Source organism: Centropristis striata, chromosome 23, assembly GCF_030273125.1.
Source record: "Centropristis striata isolate RG_2023a ecotype Rhode Island chromosome 23, C.striata_1.0, whole genome shotgun sequence".
NCBI classification, from domain to species: Eukaryota; Metazoa; Chordata; class Actinopteri; order Perciformes; family Serranidae; genus Centropristis; species Centropristis striata.
In genome coordinates this window covers 30,749,845-30,774,393 of record NC_081539.1, presented here as the reverse complement: position 1 = coordinate 30,774,393, position 24,549 = coordinate 30,749,845, and the positions used below count along the sequence as shown (strand labels likewise).

The 24,549-nt window shown below is 37.7% G+C and overlaps 1 protein-coding gene across 6 annotated transcripts in view; it reads left to right on the top strand.

Annotated features, from left to right (window-relative positions):
• Nucleotides 1-24,549, top strand: part of ntng1a (netrin g1a) — a 204,991-nt gene that overhangs the window by 4,387 nt on the left and 176,055 nt on the right. For all 6 annotated transcript variants that reach the window (XM_059327481.1, XM_059327483.1, XM_059327477.1 and 3 more), the window contains exon 2: nucleotides 16,257-16,909. In XM_059327481.1, the coding sequence (XP_059183464.1) occupies nucleotides 16,661-16,909 (249 nt within the window). In that variant the 5' untranslated portion in view covers nucleotides 16,257-16,660. The remainder of the gene's footprint in view (nucleotides 1-16,256; nucleotides 16,910-24,549) is intronic.

Below are 24,549 nucleotides of genomic sequence, written 5' to 3'. Positions count from 1 at the left end.
AAGGGAAGTAAAAAAGGATGGAGGAAAGAAGGAAGGAAAGAAAGAAGGATGGAGGAAGGAAAGAAGAGAGGAGGAAAAGGAGAAAGAATGGAAGGGAGAGAGAAAGGAAGGAGGATGGAGGAAAGAAAGGGGAGGAGGAGAAGAAAGGAAGGAAAAATAAAGAAGGAAGGAGGGAGAAAAGGAGGGAGGCAGGAAGGAAAGAGGGCAGAAAGGAAGGAGGAAGGAAAGAAAGAAAGAAAGAAAGGAAGGGGGGGCGAGGGAAGGGAAGAAGGAAGGAGGATAGAGGAAGGAATGGAGGCGGGAGGGATGAAAGAAGGAAGGAAGGAGGAAAGGAGAGGAAATCAGGAGGAAGGAAAGAAGAGAGAAAGTAAAGGAGATAGCGGAAGGAGGAAAGAAAAGAAGGGAAGGAGGAAAGAAAGAAAGGAGGATAGAGGAGGAAGGAAAGAAGGAAGGAAGGAGGAAAGAAGAGAGGAAGTCAGGAGGAGGGAGGAAAGAAGGAATAGTCAAAACAGATTGGATCAATTTGACAGGAGGGTTAAACTACTTTTGATTTGATTTTAATTGATATATTTTCATTGGATAAACAATACATGAATGTGTCACATCTAAGAAGGGCTTGGATCATTTTTTTGAGTGGAGTAACTGACGCCCGAGGGTGTTCAGCTCGACTCGGGGCAGCGTCGCCACAGTCACCCTGTCAAAAGTGCTGCTCTCGCACACGCAGAGTGCATGTGGCAGCTTCAGCAGCTCGGGGGTTGGAGGGTGGAGGGTGGAGGAGGTGGGGGTGGGGTTATAGTGATGGAGGATTGTGGCAGATGCAGCTGGTGGAGGCGAGTGGAGCACGTCCTCAGAAGGCAGGGACCGGCTCGCCTTCAGAGGCCTGACCTGTCTGCTGGCTGCAGAAGACGCTGGATTTGAGGAGCCACATCCTGTTAAAGGAATGATGACCTCAGCAGGGTTCACGCAGGACTTTCTGATAGCCAGCACTAATATCGCCTCGCCACTCATTCTCACAAATCTGTCTTGTGGGGACTGGAAAAAGACTCTAAAAAAAACACGGGAAACTCAAATTTGTGCAGCAAACTAATGAAATTCTTCCACTGTCAGACACTTTGCTTTAGCTCAATATGTTTTTATTGCATGCTTAGTTAGGTTTCTCAGACAGGTTGTCTTTTATCCAACATGGTCTCACAGAAATCCGTGGAATAGCCACGGATTCGCTCAAATTTCCGTGAAACTGACACGGATTTGGCTACAATGCAAGTTAATGCCAGTCATATCCCGTGGCTATTCCAACATACAAAGTGATTATGTACATTCACTGAGTGAATATTTAGAAAATAAAACATATATTTCTCGCTAGACATGTGATCAAAATCCATTTTTATGCAGAAACTAAGTCAAAATATTGATTTTTTTCACTAAAAATGAGAAAATTTCAAATTTTAGGGGAAACCCTGTTTTATTAAAAAAAACTACAACTCCCTAGACCTCTCTTCAGTACTTATGTCGACATCAGCGCACTTGTTGTAGTTCTTCCGTTTTAGGGTTGTGAAAACCTATTTCTACCCAATATATCGAATATCACACACTGTCTAATAAATAATTATACTGCATGTATATTATCTATGCTAAAAAAAGACAACAATGAGTGAATATTTAGAAAATAAAACATATATTTCTCGCTAGAAATGTGATCAAAATCCATTTTTATGCAGAAACTAAGTCAAAATATTGATTTTTTTTCACTAAAAATGAGAGAACTGTCTGCTTTTTTTTTTGTTCTGACCGCCGGGACCTTGAAAGTCACGTGACTTGGAACAAACCAATAGGAACAAATATCCATGGAATAGCCACGGGATATGACTGTCATTAACTTGCATTGTAGCCAAATCCGTGTCAGTTTCACGGAAATTTGAGCGAAATTTTTTTGTTATTTTGTGTCTCTTTTTGTCATTTTGTGTCTTTTTTTGTCATTGGTGTAATTTATGTGTCTTTTTTGTGTCTGTTTTAGTTATTTTGTGTCTTTTTTTTGTCATTTTGCGTCTTTTTTTGTAATTTTTATGTCTTCTGTGGGGTTTTTTTGGTTATTCTGTCTTCTCATTTTGTGTCTTTTTTGGTCATTTTGTGTCTTTTTTTAGTTATTTAGTGTCTTTTTTTTGGTCATTTTGTGTCTTTTTTTGTCATTTTTATGTCTTCTGTGGGTTTTTTTTGTTATTCTGTCTTCTCATTTAGTGTCTTTTTTGGTCATTTAGTGTCCTTTTCAAGACATTCAAAGATTTTGAATGCTTGAATATCATCTTTGCCATTTTTTCATGTGCTTTCATGTCATTAACTTGCATTGTAGCCAAATCCGTGTCAGTTTCACGGAAATTCGAGCGATTCCGTGGCTATTCCACGGATTCCTGTGAGACCAGGTTGATTTTATCATATAAGAAGTGGAAAACAAGCCCATCTTTGTCTGTTTGTCTAACCTGAGAGCAGAGTCAGGGCTCTGATTGGTCCTGAAGCCGCCCACCCACCCGTCCGTCCCCACAGCACAGTCACTTAACCAGCTGTCAGCACTCCAGCCATTTGCTACCTGTCGTCATTATTAAAAGATCATAAGCCTGCCGATTGAAGGCGGCGACATTTTAAGAAGTGGAAAAGAGCGCTAAGTGATGGGCTGAGTCGGAGGCGAGCCCCGGGGAAGCATTACAGGCGTGCTCGCTGTTCCACGGCAACGCTGGCTGTCATGTTTGCAGGGCCATGCTCCACTCTCCATATGTTTATTCATGAGGACAGACGCCCTATTGGCAGGTTGTTAACAGGCGAGATTAGGGATTCTGGAAAGGCAGGCAGAGGAATCTGGTGGAGAGCAGGCAGCCGGACCAGCTTCTATCTTTATATATCTTTCATCTGTTTCTGACTGTCTGCCCTCCTGTCTTTCTGCCTCTCTCTCTCTCTCTCTCTCCTGCGCTCTTGTTTCTTTTTCACTTGGGTGCTGGTGGGGAATATGAAACAGGTAGAGGCAGAAAAGATGAAAGTAGGTAGAGACAGGGCTGAAGCAGGGTCAGAAATTGCCCTTGAAAGTGCATAAAATGCGTGAAATTAAAAATGAAAGGGGGGAAAATAGCAGGGATATCAGTGGTAACCTTGTAATTATTCCACCTTACTCTGTGCTGAGCACATCCTTTAGAGCTAAAGTGGACATTTTTTTTCTTTCAATTTTGGCACATTTATAATAGCATAATTTGTTGAGTTTTTAAATAGACAGGCAGGTGTGTAAGTACTGCCCCCTGTGGGCCACCGGGGGTGATTTGTGTGAGATTATGAGCTGATAATTCTGTGCAGTGTGTCCTGGGAGAGGACAGAAATGGCTTTTCTGATCAAAGAACGACAGAAACGCAGTCTGGGTGAGTGAGTTGGAAACGTTGGCAGCACACACACAGCTGCAGGAGGAAACGCTGAACCCACACAAACCACTGGTCAATAACAAAAAAAAGAAAATGATCAATAAGAGCAAGAATTAAAAAGTGGAAGGATGGGAGATGAAGTGGTTGGAGGAAAACAGAAACAGGGCGGGTCATAAAAACTCAAGGTATGAAAATAGTTCCAGATGTCCACTGAGTAATTAATCACTTACTTTTAGGTTTAACGTGAGAAAGAAGAGCTCAATAAAATACTAGTATAAGAAAAGATACTCTATTGCTTTTGAGACCAATAAAGGAAGAAAAAAACCCATAAAGGCACACAAAATAGGAAAGAAATGTGTTATTATTATTTTTTCTAAACGAACAACCTGCAGATGATGATAGAAGTTAAATTAGTCATGTGTCCAACAGTTGAACCTTTGAAATGAAAAAGTGTTTTGCATATTCATAGATTCTGCATTTCCAACGAGGCGGAAGGAGAAGATGTTAATTTTAAGAATTTTTTAGCAGGTATTTGAAGATTTTTGTGGAAAAATCATATCAGCACAAGTTAATATTTAAAGCATTTTAGTATTTGTATTGGTCTGTAGGGGATCTTTGAGGTTATTTAGTGTCTAGTGCTCTAACACCTTCATACACAGCAGAAGAAACATTTTAGTTTACTCAACTGTCCTGCTGTAAATATCTCCAAAAAGTGTCTAGTTTCCTTTTTGTTAAATACAAAAAAAGTTTTTTATATTTATACTTTTTATGTCCATTTTCACGTGTGACTTTGTCACACATTTTAAGTTGTTCCTTCATCAAACAGAATTTTAAATCTCAATAAAATACTAGTATAATAAGAAAAGATACTCTATTGCTTTTGATACCAATAAAGGAAGAAAAAAACCCATAAAGGCACACAAAATAGGAAAGAAATGTGTTATTATTATTTTTTTTTCTAAACGAACAACCTGCAGAGAGAAAAAGTCACTAAACACATAACAACAAACAGCTGATTTTCTGCCCTGATGTTTCATTTGTGCAGCCTGGGGTTAAAAATCTGATTGTTTTTTTTTTTAGTATGCATAATTAACAGTGATCATATCAAAGACTTATTAATACTTTTGACAACCTTAGTTCCTAATAAAATACTGCAGGGAATGCTGTTGATAAAACATGCTGGATAAATATGTTGCTAGGACATTTGCAGCTTAATTACTGTGAGAAATGCAGGATCTTATTCTCTTCGTTCACAAGATGGAAAAAAAGACAGATATGAGGGACTCGTTTGAGGACGTGCATGATTTAACCCTATAAAGCCAAGTGTATCATATTAGATACAGTAATTTTTGAGACCTCTACATCATCAAAAACCTGATGTATACATGTGTTGAAGATAAACAAACTGAGCAACAAATTGCACAAAAATACCAGATGTAGCAAAAATGATATGCAGGTTCCACGAATGGATCATTGCTGCATTAAAAAACTTCATATCAGCAGATGTATGATGTTGTGTTATATGGAAAAAATATGTATTTTGCATGTTTGACGAAAAAGGAAAAGTCAAAGTCTTAAAAGGTTAAAAATGTTAGGGTTTATATGTTTTTGTTAGTTCGAGAAAAACAAACTGTGAGCAACAAATTGCACAAAAAGACCTGATGTATCAAATATGATAGAAATTAGAATTCATATATGCAATTTATTTATTTCTTAAAATTCGTCAGCAGGTTAATAAGCACTCAGTTTTTACAAAAATTGAATTTTCTGGCAATTATTTCATGGTTCAGGCTTTATAGGGTTAAAAGTGAGTCCTGGTAGTAAAGAGAAGAGCGGCTCTGGGGACGTGCGTGTAACGTTTCCCCTGTGATTTGCAGAAACACTCAGTCATGCTCGAGTGGCCCCGGGGACGAAACAGAAGGGGACACCGAGGGCTCCGGGGACCGGGGAGTGGTGGGTTCATGGGGTGGTGTTTGGGTGGAGGTGGATGAACTCACAGCCACACCAACCCTCTCCTGGGTCCACCAGGCTGGTGAAAGATTCATGTGTTTAAATATAAAATCCAGCTCGCAGCGCTGCAGGTTTGGTTCCTTCAGTCCCCTGTCACCTCACTAACTGCTCTACTGGAGAAATATGTTGATATATGCTTCATAGATTTGACCTGAAGCTGCTAATAGTTGATTTTTTTAATTCGGCTGTTTTTAAATGTGAGAAAATAGTTTCCATAGTAAATATTCTTCCTTTAAAATCTAAAACTGCATTAACCCATAAGAACCCACGATGACACCCGTGTAACAAACACTTTAAATCAGGGGTCTCAAACTCAAATTACCTGGGGGCCGCTGAAGGCAGTATCAAAATGACCAAAAAAAGACACAAAATGACTGAAAGAGCACTAAGTTACTTTAAAAAGACACAAAATTAAAAAAAAAAGACACAGAATTACCAAAAAGGACACAAAATGACCCAAAAAAGACAAAAAATTACCGCCAAAAGACACACAATTATTTTAAAAAGACACAAAATTACATAAAAAGACACAGAATTACCATAAAAGACACAAAATTATTTTAAAAAGACACAAAATTATTTAAAAAAGATACAATTATTTAAAAAAAGACACAAAATTACCCAAAAAGGTAATTAAAGAATCCTTCCACACACAACACGGTAAAGTGCCATTTATATAACTCACATTAATCTTTCATATCAAGGTGGGGGCCATAAAATATCGTCACGAGGGCCGCAAATGGCCCGCAGACCGCGAGTTTGACACCCATGCTTTAAATGTTCTAGAATCTCCCATATTCAGCTTTATGCTTCACATTAACTCATTAAGTCCCTCAGCAAGACTGTTTGACTTTGACAAGAAGTGACTTCTCCAAAATATGTGTGTGACTGGAAACAGAAATGTAAAAAAAGCTTATTTTTTTGTTACTAGGCTAAATTTAAACCAATTTAATAATTCTAATCTAAGTACATTTGACCAAATATGAACAAAAAAATAATCCTATCCTGTCACAATTTTGATAAATGTTGTGGAGATGCAAAGAAAAAGGCAAATTTGTGTTTCTGTAAGCAGAAAAGGTGTCGAGTTTATTTATTTTAAAATAAGAAATATCATAAACATAACTTCCATAAACGCCCAATGTGACGTATATGTCATATCACAGATCTTTGACATTTAGGGGTAGAATTTTTTTATTAAAACATCATAAATGTGTTCTATGTGGTCCACTCGGTCTGTGGTATATCCCCCATAATGTTCCTTTTAGAATAAATAGGTCTGGGTTCTTATGGGTTAAGATAATCATGAGAAACTGAACTCCTCACTGAAACCTTGCATTTGATTTAATTTGAATATTTTTAGCGGTTTAATTCCGGCATACATATATTTATAGACATCTTCTTTGAGATTTGAGAGATTGAGAATTTATTTGAACACAAAATAAAACATGAACATTTAAAAACAAACGAACAACAATAAATACAAGACAACAAACAACAACAAGACTCAACACTTATTTGTGTTCAAAAGGAGCCAAAGCTTATTAAATCCCTTCTCCCTATGTTAATTTACTATATTCAGTTATATAACAATAATATTTATATATAGGTATGTATAACACATAGTAATGTAGTTTATAAACTCATTATTACCATTATTAACACACATAACTTGTTATTAACTTAAGTACACATACACCCATGTAGTCATAATGAGACAACAATGAACAAACAACAAAAACACACAAAAAAGAAAAAATAGTAACACATTTAAAAAATAAAACGTCAACAATAACCACCTACTGTCATTTTACACACCCGTTTTCATCCCTATATCGTGTGAAGACATGCTTTTTATATTTGATTTTGAAGTGTTTCATGTTTGAAGATTGTTTTATTTCTTCACACATCCCATAAAAAACTCTTCTTTTGTTAATATCTTTTTTTTTAAAAAGTTATTACCAGTTTTATTCTTTTTTTGTTTCATCCTCAAATTGTTGCTTTAACTATCAATATTTCATTTTTATTTCTAGATTTTTTTGAAGATCTTTTTCACATTTTTTAAAGCCTGTCCTTCAAACAAAAAGGCATTGTGCTTATTGTTCCTTCACCTGGATGTGTGACCTTCACTGTGCACAATGATGCATGTGCTGTTTGATACTAGAAGGCCGTTTCACATCCACACTGTAAAAAATGTCTGTAGATTTTACGGTGAAAAACTGCTAAACCATGGCAGTAAAAGACCGTATAATGATCAATGGGTTAATTCAGTTTCAGTCACAATGAAACACAGTGTATGTATATATCAGCCAAAACAGGATTTTTTACAATTAAAAAAAAATAAAATAAAATACATTACTCCACTGTAAAATACACTGGCACCATGTTCATAGCAAAAATATACTGTAATATATATATATATATATATATATATATATATATATACACACAAGCCATCATTTTTGCATTTATTTTTTGTAAAAATACTTTTTCTCACTGTTAAATGTACTAAACACCATATCTCTAACAGAAATATACTGTAATATTTAATGGTAAAATCTTTAATTCATGCTGCATTTATAAAGTATTTTCTTGTCAATTATATGGCAGAACAGCGTTTCTTTTGATGGAAAAACTTTTTATTTATTATGATAAAATATGGAATAAAATGGCAATCTTAAACGGGAAATCAATAGTGATAATATCATTTTACCGTAATATTACAAAAAGTTGCACCATATTTATTACGGTAAAGTTCTGGCAACCACAGCTGCTGGTTTTTTACCGTAAAAACAACAGTTTTTTTTTTACAGTGTATATATATATATACACACAAGCCATCATTTTTGCATTTATTTTTTGTAAAAATACTTTTCTCACTGTTAAATGTACTAAACACCATATCTCTAACAGAAATATACTGTAATATTTAATGGTAAAATCTTTTTTGTCAATTATATGGCAGAACAGCGTTTATTTTGATGGAAAAACTTTTTTTTTTACGGTAAAATATGGAATAGAAGGGCAATCTTGAACGTGAAATCAACAGTGCTTTACCGTAATGTTACAAAAAGTTGCACCGCATTTATTACGGTAAAGTTCTGGCAACCACAGCTGCCGTTTTTTTACCGTAAAAACAACAGTTTTTTTTTTTACAGTGTATCTGCTGCAGGAGGAAACTCTCTAAACCTGCAGCATCACAAGCAGTTTACAAGCCAAACACGCTCCAATAGCAGGTGTGATGTGGGAACTGGAAGCCTCCAGTTAACTGAGACTAGAAGTTAAATTAGTCATGTGTCCAGCAGTTGAACCTTTGAAATGAAAAAGTGTTTTGCATATTCATAGATTCTGCATTTCCAACGAGGGGGAAGGAGAAGATGTTAATTTTAAGAATTTTTTAGCAGGTATTTGAACATTTTTGTGGAAAAATCATATCAGCACAAGTTAATATTTAAAGCAGAGTATTTGTATTGGTCTGTAGGGAATCTTTGAGGTTATTTAATTTACCTTCATACACAGCAGAAGAAACATTTTAGTTTACTCAACTGTCCTGCTGCAAATATCTCCAAAAAGTGTCCATTTTCCTTTTTGTTAAATACAAAAAAGTGTTTTATATTTTTACTTTTTATGTCCATTTTCACATTTTAAGTTGTTCCTTCATCAAACAGAATTTTAAATCTCAATAAAATACTAGTATAAGAAAAGATACTCTATTGCTTTTGATACCAAGACAGGGAGAAAAAAAACCTATAAAGGCACACAAAATAGGAAAGAAATGTGTTTTCTAAATGAACAACCTGCAGATAGAAAAAGTCACTAAACACACATAACAGCAAACAGCTGATTTTCTGCCCTGATGTTTCATTTGTGCAGCCTGGGGTTCAAAATCTGATTGGTGATCTGGTTTTTTTTTAGTATGCATAATTAACAGTGATCATATCAAAGACTTATTAATACTTTTGACAACCTTAGTTCCTAATAAAATACTGCAGGGAATGCTGTTGATAAAACATGCTGGATAAATATGTTGCTAGTACACTCAAAAAAATGATTTGTTCCCAGAACGAAATAAAATGATGGAAATTATTTCCACCTAAATAAAATGCTTTAATTTAGCGAGAAACAGTTTTGTTGAGTGAACAAAACATAAATATGTCGGGTCAACATGATGTGTTTGCGTTACTGTTAATTAATTACCAGGGTCAGTCTAACTAGATTTGTAAGGGTAATTGTAACATACTAACGTAATTTTATTGGGCCATTTAAACGTGTATGATATTATTAACCCTTAATAGGACACTCATTGAAATACTTGCAAATTACAAATTTCAACCCTAGAGAATATCGGAGGATATTACATACAGCCAGAATGTGTAAAAAAAAACATACGGAAATGTGCAGATTTATGAGATTTAAAGTGGTGAATCTGCGAGAAAAAAGTTGTTTTTTCACACTTTTTTCTTGTAAATCTGCGACTTTTTTCATGCAGATTTGCCACTTTAAATCTCTTAAATCTGTGACTCTTTTTCTTGTAGATTTGCCACTTTAAAACGTTGTTTTAACATAAAGTATTCTAGTACATTTTAAAGTGTTGCATTTTATGCTAAAACTACATGTTTTAAAACTGTTCAACCACAAAACATCATTTTATTTAGTAGAAGCTACATGTTAGACTAAGGAGAAGGCAGCAGACACCCAGTTTGCTTTTTTTGAGTGTAGGCCTTTACTAAGCATTTTGTTTTATTTTGAAAATTCAACACAAAAATAGCATGTCTGGCAGTCATGGCAGCCTCCTGCTGCTACTGAGTGTTTACCGCTGCAGTATATTATATATTCCCGTACATGGAAGAATTTTAGACTTCCTCCTCTCGTGTCCTCGGACCTTGATCGATGGCCGGAGGAAGCGACCTGCCCTAAAATAAACCCTTTTCTCACTTAAAATGCACGTCCACACTTCTTCCATCTGCTCTCCTTTTTCCCTCCCTCACCTCTTCTCCTTGGGGCCGGCGGAGGGTTATAAGCGGGGAGTAATGAGAGGAAGGGGCCGCCGTGTCCAGGACGCCGGAGTCATAATGACCCCGCTTTTTGTGATCTCTTATTTCTTGTTATCAAAGCTTCGCCACCGCTTGTTGTCTCATTACCCGTGACTTGAACCTGGCCGTATCCAGAGGTTGCACGTGAAGCACACACACTTTTTTTTTCTCACACATGCAGACACTTTACGGCCATCTCTTTAGTCTCGTCCTTAACACGGTAATATTATGTCTCTTAATGGGAACAGGGAGCTCGGTGCCAAGAGTTCGTCTGGATAATTGGCTGCTTCCTCACCTGCTGACATCTCCCCCATTGACATTCTTACATTTTACATTTAAGGTGCTTCATTTTCCCCCTTAACTTCTTCCTCTTTCCTCCAGCCTCCGACTCTACTAACACCTGCTCTTGTCTTTTTTCTTGCACTGATTTTACATTGTCTTTCTCGATCATTTTGTGCAAAACTGTATCCCAGTTTGCAGCCATATCTGTGGATTATGTCATAAGGGTTCATTTGCAAGATGCGTGTGGAAAGTTGGCTTGAAATATCCTATAGCCAGATTATATTATATAGTATTCCCAGGAGCAAATACTCTTGCAGTTTCATTGGCTCCCAACTGAAAACTGATAAGGTATCATAAATTGATATACACTGTAAAAAATGTTTGTAGAAATTACAGTAAAACACTGTCAAATTATATCAGAAATAGGGCGTGAAATTAAAAATGTAATATCACCGTAGTAGACACTTTTAATTACCGTAAATCAAAGAATAGCACAAAACTTTTACTTTTTTCAGTCATAAACTTTAGAAAACACAGTTTTGCTGTAAAAAATATTAGATTTTTCATTTAAAATGAATGGAGAAATACTATAATGTCACAAGGACATAACTACCCTAAAAATAATAGCAGACCAAAGGACCTAACAAAGGACCTAAAATGACCAAAAGAGTCACAAAACGACCAAAAAAAGAGACAGAAAACGACCAAAAGAGACACAAAACTATCTAAAAAGACACAAAATGACCAAAAGAGACACAAAGCTATCTAAAAAGACACAAAATGACCAAAAGAGACACAAAACTATCTAAAAAGACACAAAATGACCAAAAGAAAGACAGAAAAAGACCAAAAGAGACATGAAATTATCAAAAAAAGACACAAAATGACCAAAAAAATATGTAAAATTATCAAATGAGACACAAAATTACCAAAAAGAGACACAATAGGGATAAAATGGCAAGTGATTTTTCAGTCTAAATGACAAATTTAGCTGATATTTACATTTAAATTTACAGTAGAAAACCCACTCACTGTATTTTTTACGGTAAAGTTCTGGCAACCACAGCTGCCGGTATTTTACCGTAAATTAAACAGAATATTTTTTACAGTGTAGCTGATTTCTCCAAGTTAAATTTTTCGATCATTTTGTGCAAAACTGTATCCCAGTTTCCAGCCATATCTGTGGATTATGTCATAAGGGTTCATTTGCAAGATTTCTTTTTCAGTTTTTGCAGACATTTTTCATCTTATTGCATGCGGCGCCTTGTTGAATACAGTTTTTCTGCCCACACCATCTCGACTCCAGTGGCATTAAAGTTTTTTCTTCTTCTTGTGCACTTGCTGCTTTGTATATGATATATCTCCATGCTGCTGAGCCTCTGCTGCTGACCTTGGCTCTTCCTCAAAATGATAACTTCCATTCCACCAGATTGAAATGGCTCTGAATGGAAAAGTGTGAATCTGAAATGCTGAAACTATTCACTCCTATTTATGTTTATAAATACACTACCGGTCAAAAGTTTTAGAACACCCCAATTTTTCCAGTTTTTTATTGAAATTCAAGCAGTTCAAGTCAAATGAACAGCTTGAAAGGGTCCAAAGGTAAGTGGTGAACTGCCAGAGGTAAATAAAAAAAGGTAAGCTGAACCAAAACTGGAAAATAATGTACATTTCAGAATTATACAAGTAGGCCTTTTTCAGGGAACAAGAAATGGGTTAACAACTTAACTCTATGGAGTCTTGGGCTATTTTGTCCATTTTTGAATTCTTTTCATGTCTTTGTAAGTCATTCTGTGTCTTTTTTTGGTCATTTTGTGTCTTTTTTTAGTCATTTTGTGTCTTTTTGTGTCTTTTTTTGGTCATTTTGTGTCTTTTTGTAGTCATTTTGTGTCTTTTGGTGTCTTTTTTTTTGTCATTTTGTGTCTTTTTTTGGTCATTTTGTGTCTTTTTTTAGTCATTTTGTGTCTTTTTTTTAGTCATTTTGTGTCTTTTGGTGTCTTTTTTGTCATTTTGTGTCTTTTTTTGGTCATTTTGTGTCTTTTTTTGGTCATTTTGTGTCTTTTTTTAGTCATTTTGTGTCTTTTGGTGTCTTTTTTGGTCATTTTGTGTCTTTTTTTGGTCATTTTGTGTCTTTTTTTAGTCATTTTGTGTCTTTTTTTTGTCATTTTGTGTCTTTTGGTGTCTTTTTTTCTCATTTTGTGTCTTTTTTTGGTCATTTTGTGTCTTTTTTTAGTCCTTTAGTCCAACATAAAATGTGATTTTGAATCTTTTTTTTACTTTCAAAACACTATCATGCTCAATCAAGAATTTTAAATGTTGCAAATGTGCATTAATTTCAGAGTACACTGAGACATTAAACTGCATCATTTTCAATTAAATTCTGGAAAAGTTGGTGTATTCTAAAACTTCTGACCAGTAGTGTATATTTGTACAAATGTGCCCCAACACTGTCTTTTTTCTTCTGAATGTCAAATCTCCATACCTGCACATCCTGGATGAGTCATCTGAATCATGTGGAAGGTGTATAGCTGTTTCATCACAGCTTCAGGCTTCCTGTAAGCTGTTAAATGTGAACACAACTCCTATATTAGTGAATTATATTACACTTTTTATACTCTTGCATTCTCACATTACACACGTCATCTAATCATACTGTCTCAACTCATGGTGCTGCTTTTTACACTTTTTTTTCGTGCTGAAATCCAGACTTTTTATACATCTCTATAAAAGCAATCTGTTTGTGGTACATTAATATTATCTATTTTGGCCCCTTTTTTTCCTACTCATGTTTTTACCTAATGCTTCTGCAACCCAGTGTCCAGAAGGACATTGATTATAGCAGCTTTAAACTTTTAGATAAAGTGAACAACAGCAGACTTTCATTTAAACAGGATAAAGTGGCCACTCTCTCTTGATATAGTCCCACTTTGCAACTTAGGATAAAAACAGTCATATGTTAACATAAATATCTTGTGACTAGTGCTGCTTTCAACTTTCTCCTCTTAAGTGGTGGAGCTGCCCATAGCAGGAGCTGCTGCACTATATCACATACAGTGATTTACTTCTCCAGCTACAAAGCAGCCATTTATATCTGCCAACCGCTGTGAGCTGGCCTCACTTTTCCTTTTGTCTAAAGTTTATGTAGCTGAGCATCAGGACATATATAGGAACATATACACTACTGGTCAAAAGTTTTAGAACTTAGAATTTAATTGAAAATGATGCAGTTTAATGTCTCAGTGTACTCTGAAATTAATGCACATTTGCAACATTTAAAATTCTTGATTGAGCATGATAGTGTTTTGAAAGTAAAAAAAAGATTCAAAATCACATTTTATGTTGGACTAAAGGACTAAAAAAAGACACAAAATGACCAAAAAAAGACACAAAATGACAAAAAAAGACACCAAAAGACACAAAATGACTAAAAAAAGACACAAAATGACTTAAAAAAGACACAAAATGACAAAAAAAGATGCTAAATGACTAAAAAAAGACACAAAATGACTTACAAAGACATGAAAAGAATTTTAAAAAATGGACAAAATAGCCCAAGACTCCATAGAGTTAAGTTGTTAACCCATTTCTTGTTCCCTGAAAAAGGCCTACTTGTATAATTCTGAAATGTACATTATTTTTCAGTTTTGGTTAAGCTTACCTTTTTTTATTTACCTCTGGCAGTTCACCACTTACCTTTGGACCCTTTCAAGCTGTTCATTTGACTTGAACTGCTTGAATTTCAATAAAAAACTGGAAAAATTGGGGTGTTCTAAAACTTTTGACCGGTAGTGTACCTCTGCAGCTCCTTCTATTGGCTACAGTGTGTGAGTAACACCAGGAATAGCCATTTTTAAGGGAAACATTCTTGCATTTCTTGATTTTGTTTTTGAATTGACCTTAAAATGTCTTTTAAATGAGGCTGTCTACAACCAGCGTGTCTCTCTAGCCAGAAACGCAGCAGCCAGCCGGTTGGCTGAGCCTGAAACAGGTATGTGGCGTGTTTCCCGCCTTCAAACAGCAGCACAACTGCAGGTGATTGATGGAGAGCAGAGTCGATGGTCGGAGACAGGAGTCACAGACCGGTAGAGGTTTTAGTGCAGCTTAATCAGTCAGCAGAGGCAGTGTGTATGTGTGTGTGTGTGTGTATGTGTGTGTGCTGACCCTGCAGTGGTCAGTGATCAATTAGCAGCCACAGTGTAGGTATGGTGTTTTTTTTATTGAAAAATGGTGTTAAACACACACGTTGCTAATTATTTCTAAGGTGAATTCACAATTAGATGATATAAATTGATATAGCTGATTTCTCCAAGTTTAATTTTATGAACCATTTCAGACAAAGGCCATATTCATTCACACTCTCCTATCCCAGAACTCCTCTGATTATCAACAATAGTATTTAATAGTAATATGCTCCACAGACAGTTTAAGTGTCACCATGGAAATTATACAGTCAAACTTACACTTACACGAGGACGCTTGCGGGTAAAAACGACAAAATATTTTATGTGAAGTGCCTTTCGTTTAGACGGTGACGGCGTTTTTGGGGCTTAAAGACGCAAAAATCTGAAACCACCCTCCAAAGTGTAAAAGTGTAATCCTCTCCTCCGTAGCGTGTCGTCTACACTGACAAGACACAAAACTCTGATCTGATCTGCTCACGTCACGTATGTGTTTACGTCACATACATGCTCCAGGACAGGAAATAAAGAAACGTGGGATTATTTCCATGGTGGGACCTTCAAGCTGCTCTGGCAGCTCTAATAAACTTACAGGAGTCTTTCCACCAAATGTCCAGGATATGTACAGATAGTATTAGTGAACAGAGAAGGATCTGGAATTACCTCCATCACATTCTGGATGCAGCGATTGGTGGGAGGAGCCAGACGGCTGTGAACGAGACCTGGGAGATCTAGTGATGGAGGAGAACTTTGTGGAAGGAGTAGCTGATGAAAATGTGTGGCGTGAAAACTTCTGCATGCCCAAAGATGCTCTTATGGCTTTAAGTGATGCCGCCTGGCTGCATACGATCGAATTTCACACACTTTTGCGTCACCGTATGCAGCAGATTTCCTCCTGAAAACGCTCGTCTAAACGAGGAATAAAAAGTGAAGACGTGACGCCACTTTTACGTCTTCTGTTCAGACCGTCCTCATATAAACGGGGCCTGAGACAACACCGTCACTTCGTACAGCTTGTACAGTGTGGGGGTGTGAGGGGGGGTGTGTGTGTGTGTGGGGGGGGTGTGTGCTAAGCTGTATGTAACACTGTAGGCCTGATAGCGCTGGGTGAGATGAGGGTTTGGTGTGAAAGCAGCAGGATCCAATTTATCCTGATGGCCTCTCTGACTGATTTTCTGTGTTTTGATGGACAACAAACATCAACATAGCGCCTCCATCTGCCCCCGTCCAACTTTCTATTCACATACACACCTTTTATTCGCGCCGTGGCGCCAGCTAATGTTCTCTCATTGTCAAACCCTGCTCCCATAAGGGAGCTATATTCACCCTCTCTTCTTCTTCTGTTTCTCGTTTCTCCGCAGCACCAGATCGCCACGCAGGAAGAGGACCATGATTGACAGCCAGGCGAGCTGAGGAGACCTGTCACTCATCTTCCTATCAGCGTGTCAGAGGGCTATCTCCTTCTCGCCTTCCCCCCTCTTCCTCCTCCTTCTCCTCCACCACCACCGTCCTCCTCCCTCCCTCAGTCCTCTCCTCTTATCTTCTCAATGGGCTGGCAACCTCACCATCCCTTCTAGTTATCCAGCACTGCAGAAACCTGACAGAGACAGAAATAGTAAAGAAAAACAACAGCCCTTCTAAACCGCTCGCTCCACCTGAGGGAAGTTTGGCATGCCTCCTCACTCCAGTTGAGTGAGTTGTAGTAGAAGGATCCCTTGTTAGTACACCTTCAGAAGGAGATACAGCTCCTCGAGGAGGACCAGTCATGCGTTTCCAGTTTGCGTTGACGCTGCAGGCGCTGTGGACCGGGCTGTGCCAGGCGGCCATGCAGCACTACCCTGCAGCGTGGGGCCACTACGATGTGTGCAAGTCCCAGATTTACTCAGACGAAGGCTTAACCTGGGACTACATGGCCTGCCAGCCAGAAGCAGCAGACATGACCCAGTACCTGAAAGTTACTCTGGACCCCCCCAACATCACCTGTGGAGACCCTCCGGAGACCTACTGTGCCCTGGTGAGTACATGCAAAAGTGAAGAAACGCTCCTTTTAACCCTTTGATGCACAACATGGGTCAAAAATGACCCGCATTCATTCCCCATGTTATTTAATGCTGCTGTGTGTTTACGAATACGAAAACTTTATTATCCACTGAGTGGAAATTCCTCTTTGGTTTCACCATAGACATGTCTCAAAACAAACAGAATAAATAGTAAAACAATAAAGAAAAACATTTCAAGGATAGAAAAATATAAAAATATATATATATATATATATATATTTCTGTGCTCTATCTTTTGATATCAACTTATTTTATGATTGAACATTCTAAATATTCTTTAAATATCTTGTTTTTGATAACAACAGATCATTATTTCCATTTTGCTTTTCATAATTTATAAAGAAAAAAAGTTTTTGTATCATTACATTGCTAACTACTTGGCTAAGTAGCTTGCTAAGCTAACTACTTAGCCAAGAAGTTAGCTAAGTAGTTAGCTTAACAAGCTACTTAGCTAAAAAATGGATGTTGTGTATTAGAAGAGTAGTGACAGAAAAAGGGATTTTATTCAAAAATTAATAAAGGAAAACGTAAAAAATAGGATGTATGATGATCAAAAACAAACTAATTGAGGAAACTCCACACAGAAGAGCCACAACAGATCATTATTTCCATTTTGCCTCTCATACTTTTTGAAGAAAAAAATGTTTTGTATTATTACATAGCTATTTGGCTAAGTAGCTTGCTAAGCTAACTACTTAGCCAAGAATTTAGCTAAGTAGTTAGCTTAGCAAGCTACTTAGCCAAGAATTTAGCTAAGTAGTTAGCTTAGTAAGCTAATAAACTAAAAAATGGATATGGGTCATTTTTGACCCATGTTGTGTATTAGAAGAGTAGTGACAGAAAAAGGGATTTTATTCAAAAATTAATAAAGGAAAACCAAAAAAATACAATGTATGATGATCAAAAACAAACTAATTGAGGAAAACCTGGAATAGTGAACGATGAATTATTACAAAGATATAGAACATAAAAACTGTCGGGTCACTTTAGACCCATGTTGTGCATCAAAGGGTTAAAAGTCGTACACATATGACGCAGGCGGCTCTTATCTGAGTGTGTGTATCGTGTATCTATTCGGCTTGTTCTGACCCTACAGCCATGACAGACACTTTCAAAGCCTGTGTGACTCAGATACGATGGCGGGGCTGAAGGAATAGAGGTTTGTGCCCATTGACGTCATGTTCTGCTGTTTAGAGAGCTGCTTCTCGGTGTGCACTGCAAACACTGTCTCATGTGCTGTTGACGCTGCTTACTTTCAGAAAAAAAAACTGTGTTATGTGAGTTTACCGATGAAAACACACATCTTCATTTCACTCCCGACACACAGCAGAGGATCATAAAAATACAGTTCACCTCATTCGTTGTGATTTCAGCTCCTCTGTTGCGTCAGCGAGTCTTTTAGCAGAGTTGGATGAGTGGGTGGCCTAAAAATTCAAACAATCTCTGGGTGAAATAGTGCACAGGTGGACTAAAAATACAACAGTATGTATGAGAACTTAAGTGGAGCACTATTTTAAGTGCCAGTGCACAATGTTTTTGTTTTCTTACATTTACACCTTTGCACATGCAGCACTGGAAGTGTTCATTGCTTTGCTTTCAAACAGTGATCCAACAATAATATTCACTCTCATTATTAGTCACTATGATCATTTTTACCCTTAAAGGGGACATTACATACTTGTATGAAAAAAACAAACAAATGTTTCCTCGTGAGGAATGTCTGAATATAACTGTATTCAACCTCTGTCTGAAAAGCTCCATGTCTCTGCTCAGACTGGTCAGCGTTTTCCAGTATTCCACATCTGCACTCTTCGTGTCTCTGCACCATCATTGCAGATGGGGAATGACTGTAACTGCACTGCAGCAGTACTTCTTACCTATTTATCTGTATGGTGCAGATGGGCGAGAATGCCTCGTCATATTTTTTTTGTCTTTGTTAAGGAAGTTGTAACGATTGCTATAGAATCATTCTCAACTTAACGTTTACCTGACAGTGCTTTCACAAACTGTGTGCAAAACTATGCATAATTTATATTTAGCCTTGCCTACACACCTTTTTGTAACTTTGGGCCCCTCCTACATGGTGCACCCCCAATTCGGGAACCTCTGTGTTAGCATTGTTAGCATGTTAGCAGGCTGCTGTTAGACACAACTGTGCCTGAGTACAGACGAGACTGTCTTCCCCCTAGAAACAATCCCATATGTTGTTGATACGGCAGCTTATTATGACCCATATGTATGTTTATTGTTGGCCAACACCCTCTAGTGGTTGTAGTAATTGGTGCATAGATCAAAATTATACTGGACTTTGTCCCAGGAGTGACCGGTTTGTGTCTCCAGTGAAACCAAGTTTCAAGTTAACGTTATCATTTTACTTCCATGTGTCGCTACATCATGTTCTATGCCAAGTTTTACACCATCTACTTAAGGTAACTACTGTAACTACCTCACATCTGGTCAAAGTTATTTCATGCCAAAATATTTACTATATTTTCAGCCTAACCACTCTGTTCCTTAAATTTAATCAAGTAGTTTTGGTGCCTATACCTAGCCAAACTCACTGCAAAAAAGCCAACTTATATTTTTTTGCCTAAAACAGTGATTTAAGTTGGTAAAACTTGGAAATACAAATTATTGACATTTAGGGCAATAATGTAAGTTAGCACAACAAAGGAAGCCAGTTGTCTGCTCAAAAACAAGTTGGTGAGTTGTTGTTACTTATATCTTTAAGTTGGGGTTCACAACAAGGGACAATAGTTCTGATAACTCTTATTTCTTTGTTGGGAAATGCGGGAAAGCGGTGAAATTCATTAGCGAAAGCTAGCGGCTAACTGATGCTAGCTGCTAACTGATGCTAGCGGCGCTGCCTGTTACAGCTACAAGAGTAGCCATTAGCGTATCAATGCTAACTCAAAATTGTGGTCGCAACATTAGCTGACATTTCATAGCGGCGTTACAATCGTGCCAATTCAGCACATTGCAGAAGTTAGCAGAAGTAAGGATTAAAAGTTATTACAATGTTAAATTATAAGTTAGTACAACTTACAGTTGAGTTGACAAAAATCAGAATTCAGAGTTGAGCAAACTCAAAAAGAAAACTTAAAATATTTAGTTTAATTGTCCAACTTAAAATTTTATCGAAGTTTGTTGCCTTGAAATTTTGAGTTCACCCAACTTTTCTTTTTTTGCAGTGCTGCAACTGTTTCTCAATGTAAACCATATATTGAAAACTGCGACAGTTTAGAAAACACTCCTTTGGGTGGTGTTAGAGGGTAAGAACAACCTCACAGAGCTGTAGCAGAGCTGCAGACTCCCAAACAAACCAGATATAACATCAGACTTCCTTATTGTTATTGTAAGAATCAAAGTGTTTAAATAATCTTCTTTGTTTGACAAGAATTCCACCAATTAACTAACTTTCATTCTTGGTGTTTTGCTTATTATATAGTTGTTTGATGACCTAGAACACATTTAGAAGGGCTTTCTGAAATAATGAACCAATTAACTCTCTTTTCTGTTTAATTTCACAAATATAGAATGTCAGTGTTGTTGAGTCACAGAACAAATTTGCCTCGATCAACTTGTTGATGAAGGGCTTCACATTGTTGCGCACTTGTTTAATCATGATGACTTACAAGTGATATTTTGTGGGATGAGAGGGATTTCATATTCAAACAGCACAATAAAAAGCAGTGATTGGTTGATTGCTTTGCCCTTTGAAGTTCATGCAGTGCTGTTGATTCTGCAAATTACATCGCAATCATGAAAATCATAAATTCCTGGTGGAGCTGAAAATAAAAATGAGCAAAAGATGCATATTAGGTCAAGTATTTAATTAGCAAACCGCCCTCCTCCTTATTCCGGGTCCTTTTCACTTTGAAACTCACAGCTGGTCGCCTCAGATTAACGCTAAATGATGAATCCATTTTGGGCCGTCGTGTGTTACCAAGTCATCAAAGATTCTCTCAGAACAAATGCAACTCTCAACAGCTTCAAGAGCTCTTTAGATAAATAGTGAGATGTTCCAGGAAAAGTAGTAAGTTTAGGAGTATAAATAGACAGTCGCCATCAGCAGAAAGTCAGCTGAGAGGAGACACAGAGGAATAGAGAGGGATTAACAAAACACAGATGACAAAGACAGAGAGAGAATGATCAAGAGAGACGTGAGACGGAGTGAACATGGGGGAGACGGAGACTCAAAGCAAGAACTAATATCTCCTGCGTGGGGCGGCATGGAGGCTCTGAAATGTGAATAATTCAACATGTTTTGTAGCTAATGTGTTTTATTCATAGGACACATTATTCGGCCCGACATCTCTCAGGCACTTTTGGAAAAATGCTGACTCCTGTGATCGGCCAAGGTTGGTTGAAGGCAGAAGAGGTTGGGTAGGGCGGGTAGGAAGCCATATCTGGGAGGTCATCATCAAAATGGGGTCACCGTCTGTTGTCCCTCCGGGCCCCGTGACCTCCCATTGATCCACATTTGAACCTGGAGCGTGTCTGGTGTTTGCTGTGTTGTGGATGAATCGTGGATGAACGGCAGCCATCCGTGTGTGACGCTCCAGTGGAGCCGTTCTATTTCTGGACGCGCAGTGGAAACGGAGTTTATTATTATTATTATAGCCAGCCTTTTAACAGTCTGATGATCGTTTATTGAATTAGTGGGAGTTTGCGCCGCGCTGTCGCCCTCGTGTCTCCGGCAGTCAATGTGATACGAGTGCTTCAATTAACCAGGCAGTGGTTAGCTCCCACATCACCATTTCCTCCCTCTGCTCTACTGTACTCATCACAAATCACACAAACATCTGTGAAATATGACCCCTGCCACTTGCCATAGAGCCCAATTCTCTGGAATTGGTTTATGTTTACCCCAGGCAGTAACGTGGCTCCAAATCAACATCAGAACAATTATCATTGATATTCCAGCTACTCTGGCTGCCAATACGCTGCTGCTGCGCTGCCAATAGTGGTTTGTATCGTAAGTCAGATCATTGCAGATTCGGGGCAATTATCATTAGGCCGCGTTATCGGAGAATTTCATCTCTCTGGTAATTGATTCTGCGCTGGTAGAGGCGGTGTATTTTAAAGCCTTGCGTCTGCTTCCTGGAGGGCTGAAGGTAACAGACACCAGAGCCTGATGAAGGAGAGAGAGACAGAGATGCTGCAGCTCGAGGGCGTGGCGCTTATATGAGCATGGTTACCTCAGGTTGCGGCCTTCATCCCACACACACACACACACACACATATACTTTCACTCATACACACACCACCCTCAACTCCCTCACATCTGGTCAAAGTTATTTCATGCCAAAATATTTACTATATTTTCAGCCAAACCATTCTGTTCCTAAAATTTAATCAAGTAGTTTTTGGTGCCTATACCTAGCCAAACTCACTGCAAAAAAGCCAACTTGTATTTTTTGGCCTAAAACAGTTGGAATTTAAAGTTTAATTAGAATCTCAACCTGAAAAGTAACCAAAAGCTGGCAGCTAAATGTAATGGGGTAAAAAATACAATATTTGCCTCAAAATGTAGCAAAGTAGAAATATAAAGTTACATAAAATGGTAATACTCAAGTAAAGTATTTGAGTAAATGTACTTTTTTACTACAGTTACATTCCACCACTGCAAATAAGTAAGTTTTTAAATTGGTGAAATAAACAGCCCCTAAAATGCAGATTTACATGAAATTTGACAACATCACAAAAATACACAACCCATGCACTGCAAACAAACCAACTTGTATTTTTGGTCTAAAACAGTGATTTAAGTTGGTAAAACTTGGAAATATAAATTATTGACATTTAGGGCAATAATGTAAGTTAGCACAACAAAGGAAGCCAGTTGTCTGCTCAAAAACAAGTTGGTGAGTTGTTGTTACTTATATCTTTAAGTTGGGGTTCACAACAAGGGACAATAGTTCTGATAACTCTTATTTCTTTGTTGGGAAATGCGGGAAAGCGGTGAAATTCAATAGCGAAAGCTAGTGGCTAACTGATGCTAGCGGCGAGCTGATGCTAGCGGCGCTGCTTGTTACAGCTAAATATTCCTAAATATCTGTCTTACATATTGTGAAATAGTTTTTAATCGACCATCATGTAGGATAAATATATATATTTATTAACTGATGCTAGCGGCGAGCTGATGCTAGCAGCTAACTGATGCTAGCGGCGAGCTGATGCTAGCTGCACTGCTTGTTACAGCTACAAGAGTAGCCATTAGCGTATCAATGCTAACTCAAAATTGTGGATTCTGCTGGTAGAGGCGGTGTATTTGAAAGCCTTGCGTCTGCTTCCTGGAGGGCTGAAGGTAACAGACACCAGAGCCTGATGAAGGAGAGAGAGATGCTGCAGCTGGAGGGCGTGGCGCTTATATGAGCATGGTTACCTCAGGTTGCGGCCTTCATCCCACACACACACACACACACACACACTTTCATTCATACACACACCAAACCTCCCCAGTAAAGGCTTTTTATTCTGCTTCTAGCCCGGTGACCTTTTCGATAGCAATAAGCTGGCATTCACTGAACTCTGGCACACAAATCTGCCATCATATGAGATTTCACTGTCCCCTCCAGTTCCACTCAGACGGGACTTTAACAGCCTGGACAGGTCGCAGAGCCGCGACCAGCTCATGATTGACTTTGAGCAGGATTCAAGAGAGCAGCTTTGACTTCATACAAATAATATGTACTGTTGCAGAGGAGGCTGGGTCCCATTATTTAACCTGTCCAGAAGGACTAATTAACACCTCTGATTGTTGTGCATTCTCAAAACCCCCATAAATGTAAAAGTCAATGCAAAGTTGTCACTCATCTAGTGATGCTGAGAGCACCTTCTAGGAGGGTCAACCAATACAACTAATCCTTCATAAAGCTTCATTTGGACATCACTTACACTACTGGTCAAAAGTTTTAGAACACACCAACTTTTCCAGAATTTAATTGAAAATTATGCAGTTTAATGTCTCAGTGTACTCTGAAATTAATGCACATTTGCAACATTCAAAATTCTTGATTGAGCATGATAGTGTTTTGAAAGTTAAAAAAAAGATTCAAAATCACATTTTATGTTGGACTAAAGGACTAAAAAAAGACACAAAATGACCAAAAAAAAATTACAAAATGACAAAAAAAAGACACCAAAAGACACAAAATGACCAAAAAAAGACACAAAATGACCCAAAAAAGACACAAAATGACTTACAAAGACATGAAAAGAATTCAAAAATGGACAAAATAGCCCAAGACTCCATAGAGTTAAGTTGTTTCTTGTTCCCTGAAAAAGGCCTACTTGTATAATTCTGAAATGTACATTATTTTTCAGTTTTGGTTAAGCTTACCTTTTTTTATTTACCTCTGGCAGTTCACCACTTACCTTTGGACCCTTTCAAGCTGTTCATTTGACTTGAACTGCTTGAATTTCAATAAAAAACTGGAAAAATTGGGCTGTTCTAAAACTTTTGACCGGTAGTGTACATAGTGTAGTAAAGTGGGCGTGTCATGTAGGCTGCTAGCTTGCAGTTAGACCCGTCTCAGCTGTTCGGCTCCTGCTCTGTAACCAGTGTAGCTTGAAAGCATGGTGGAATTAG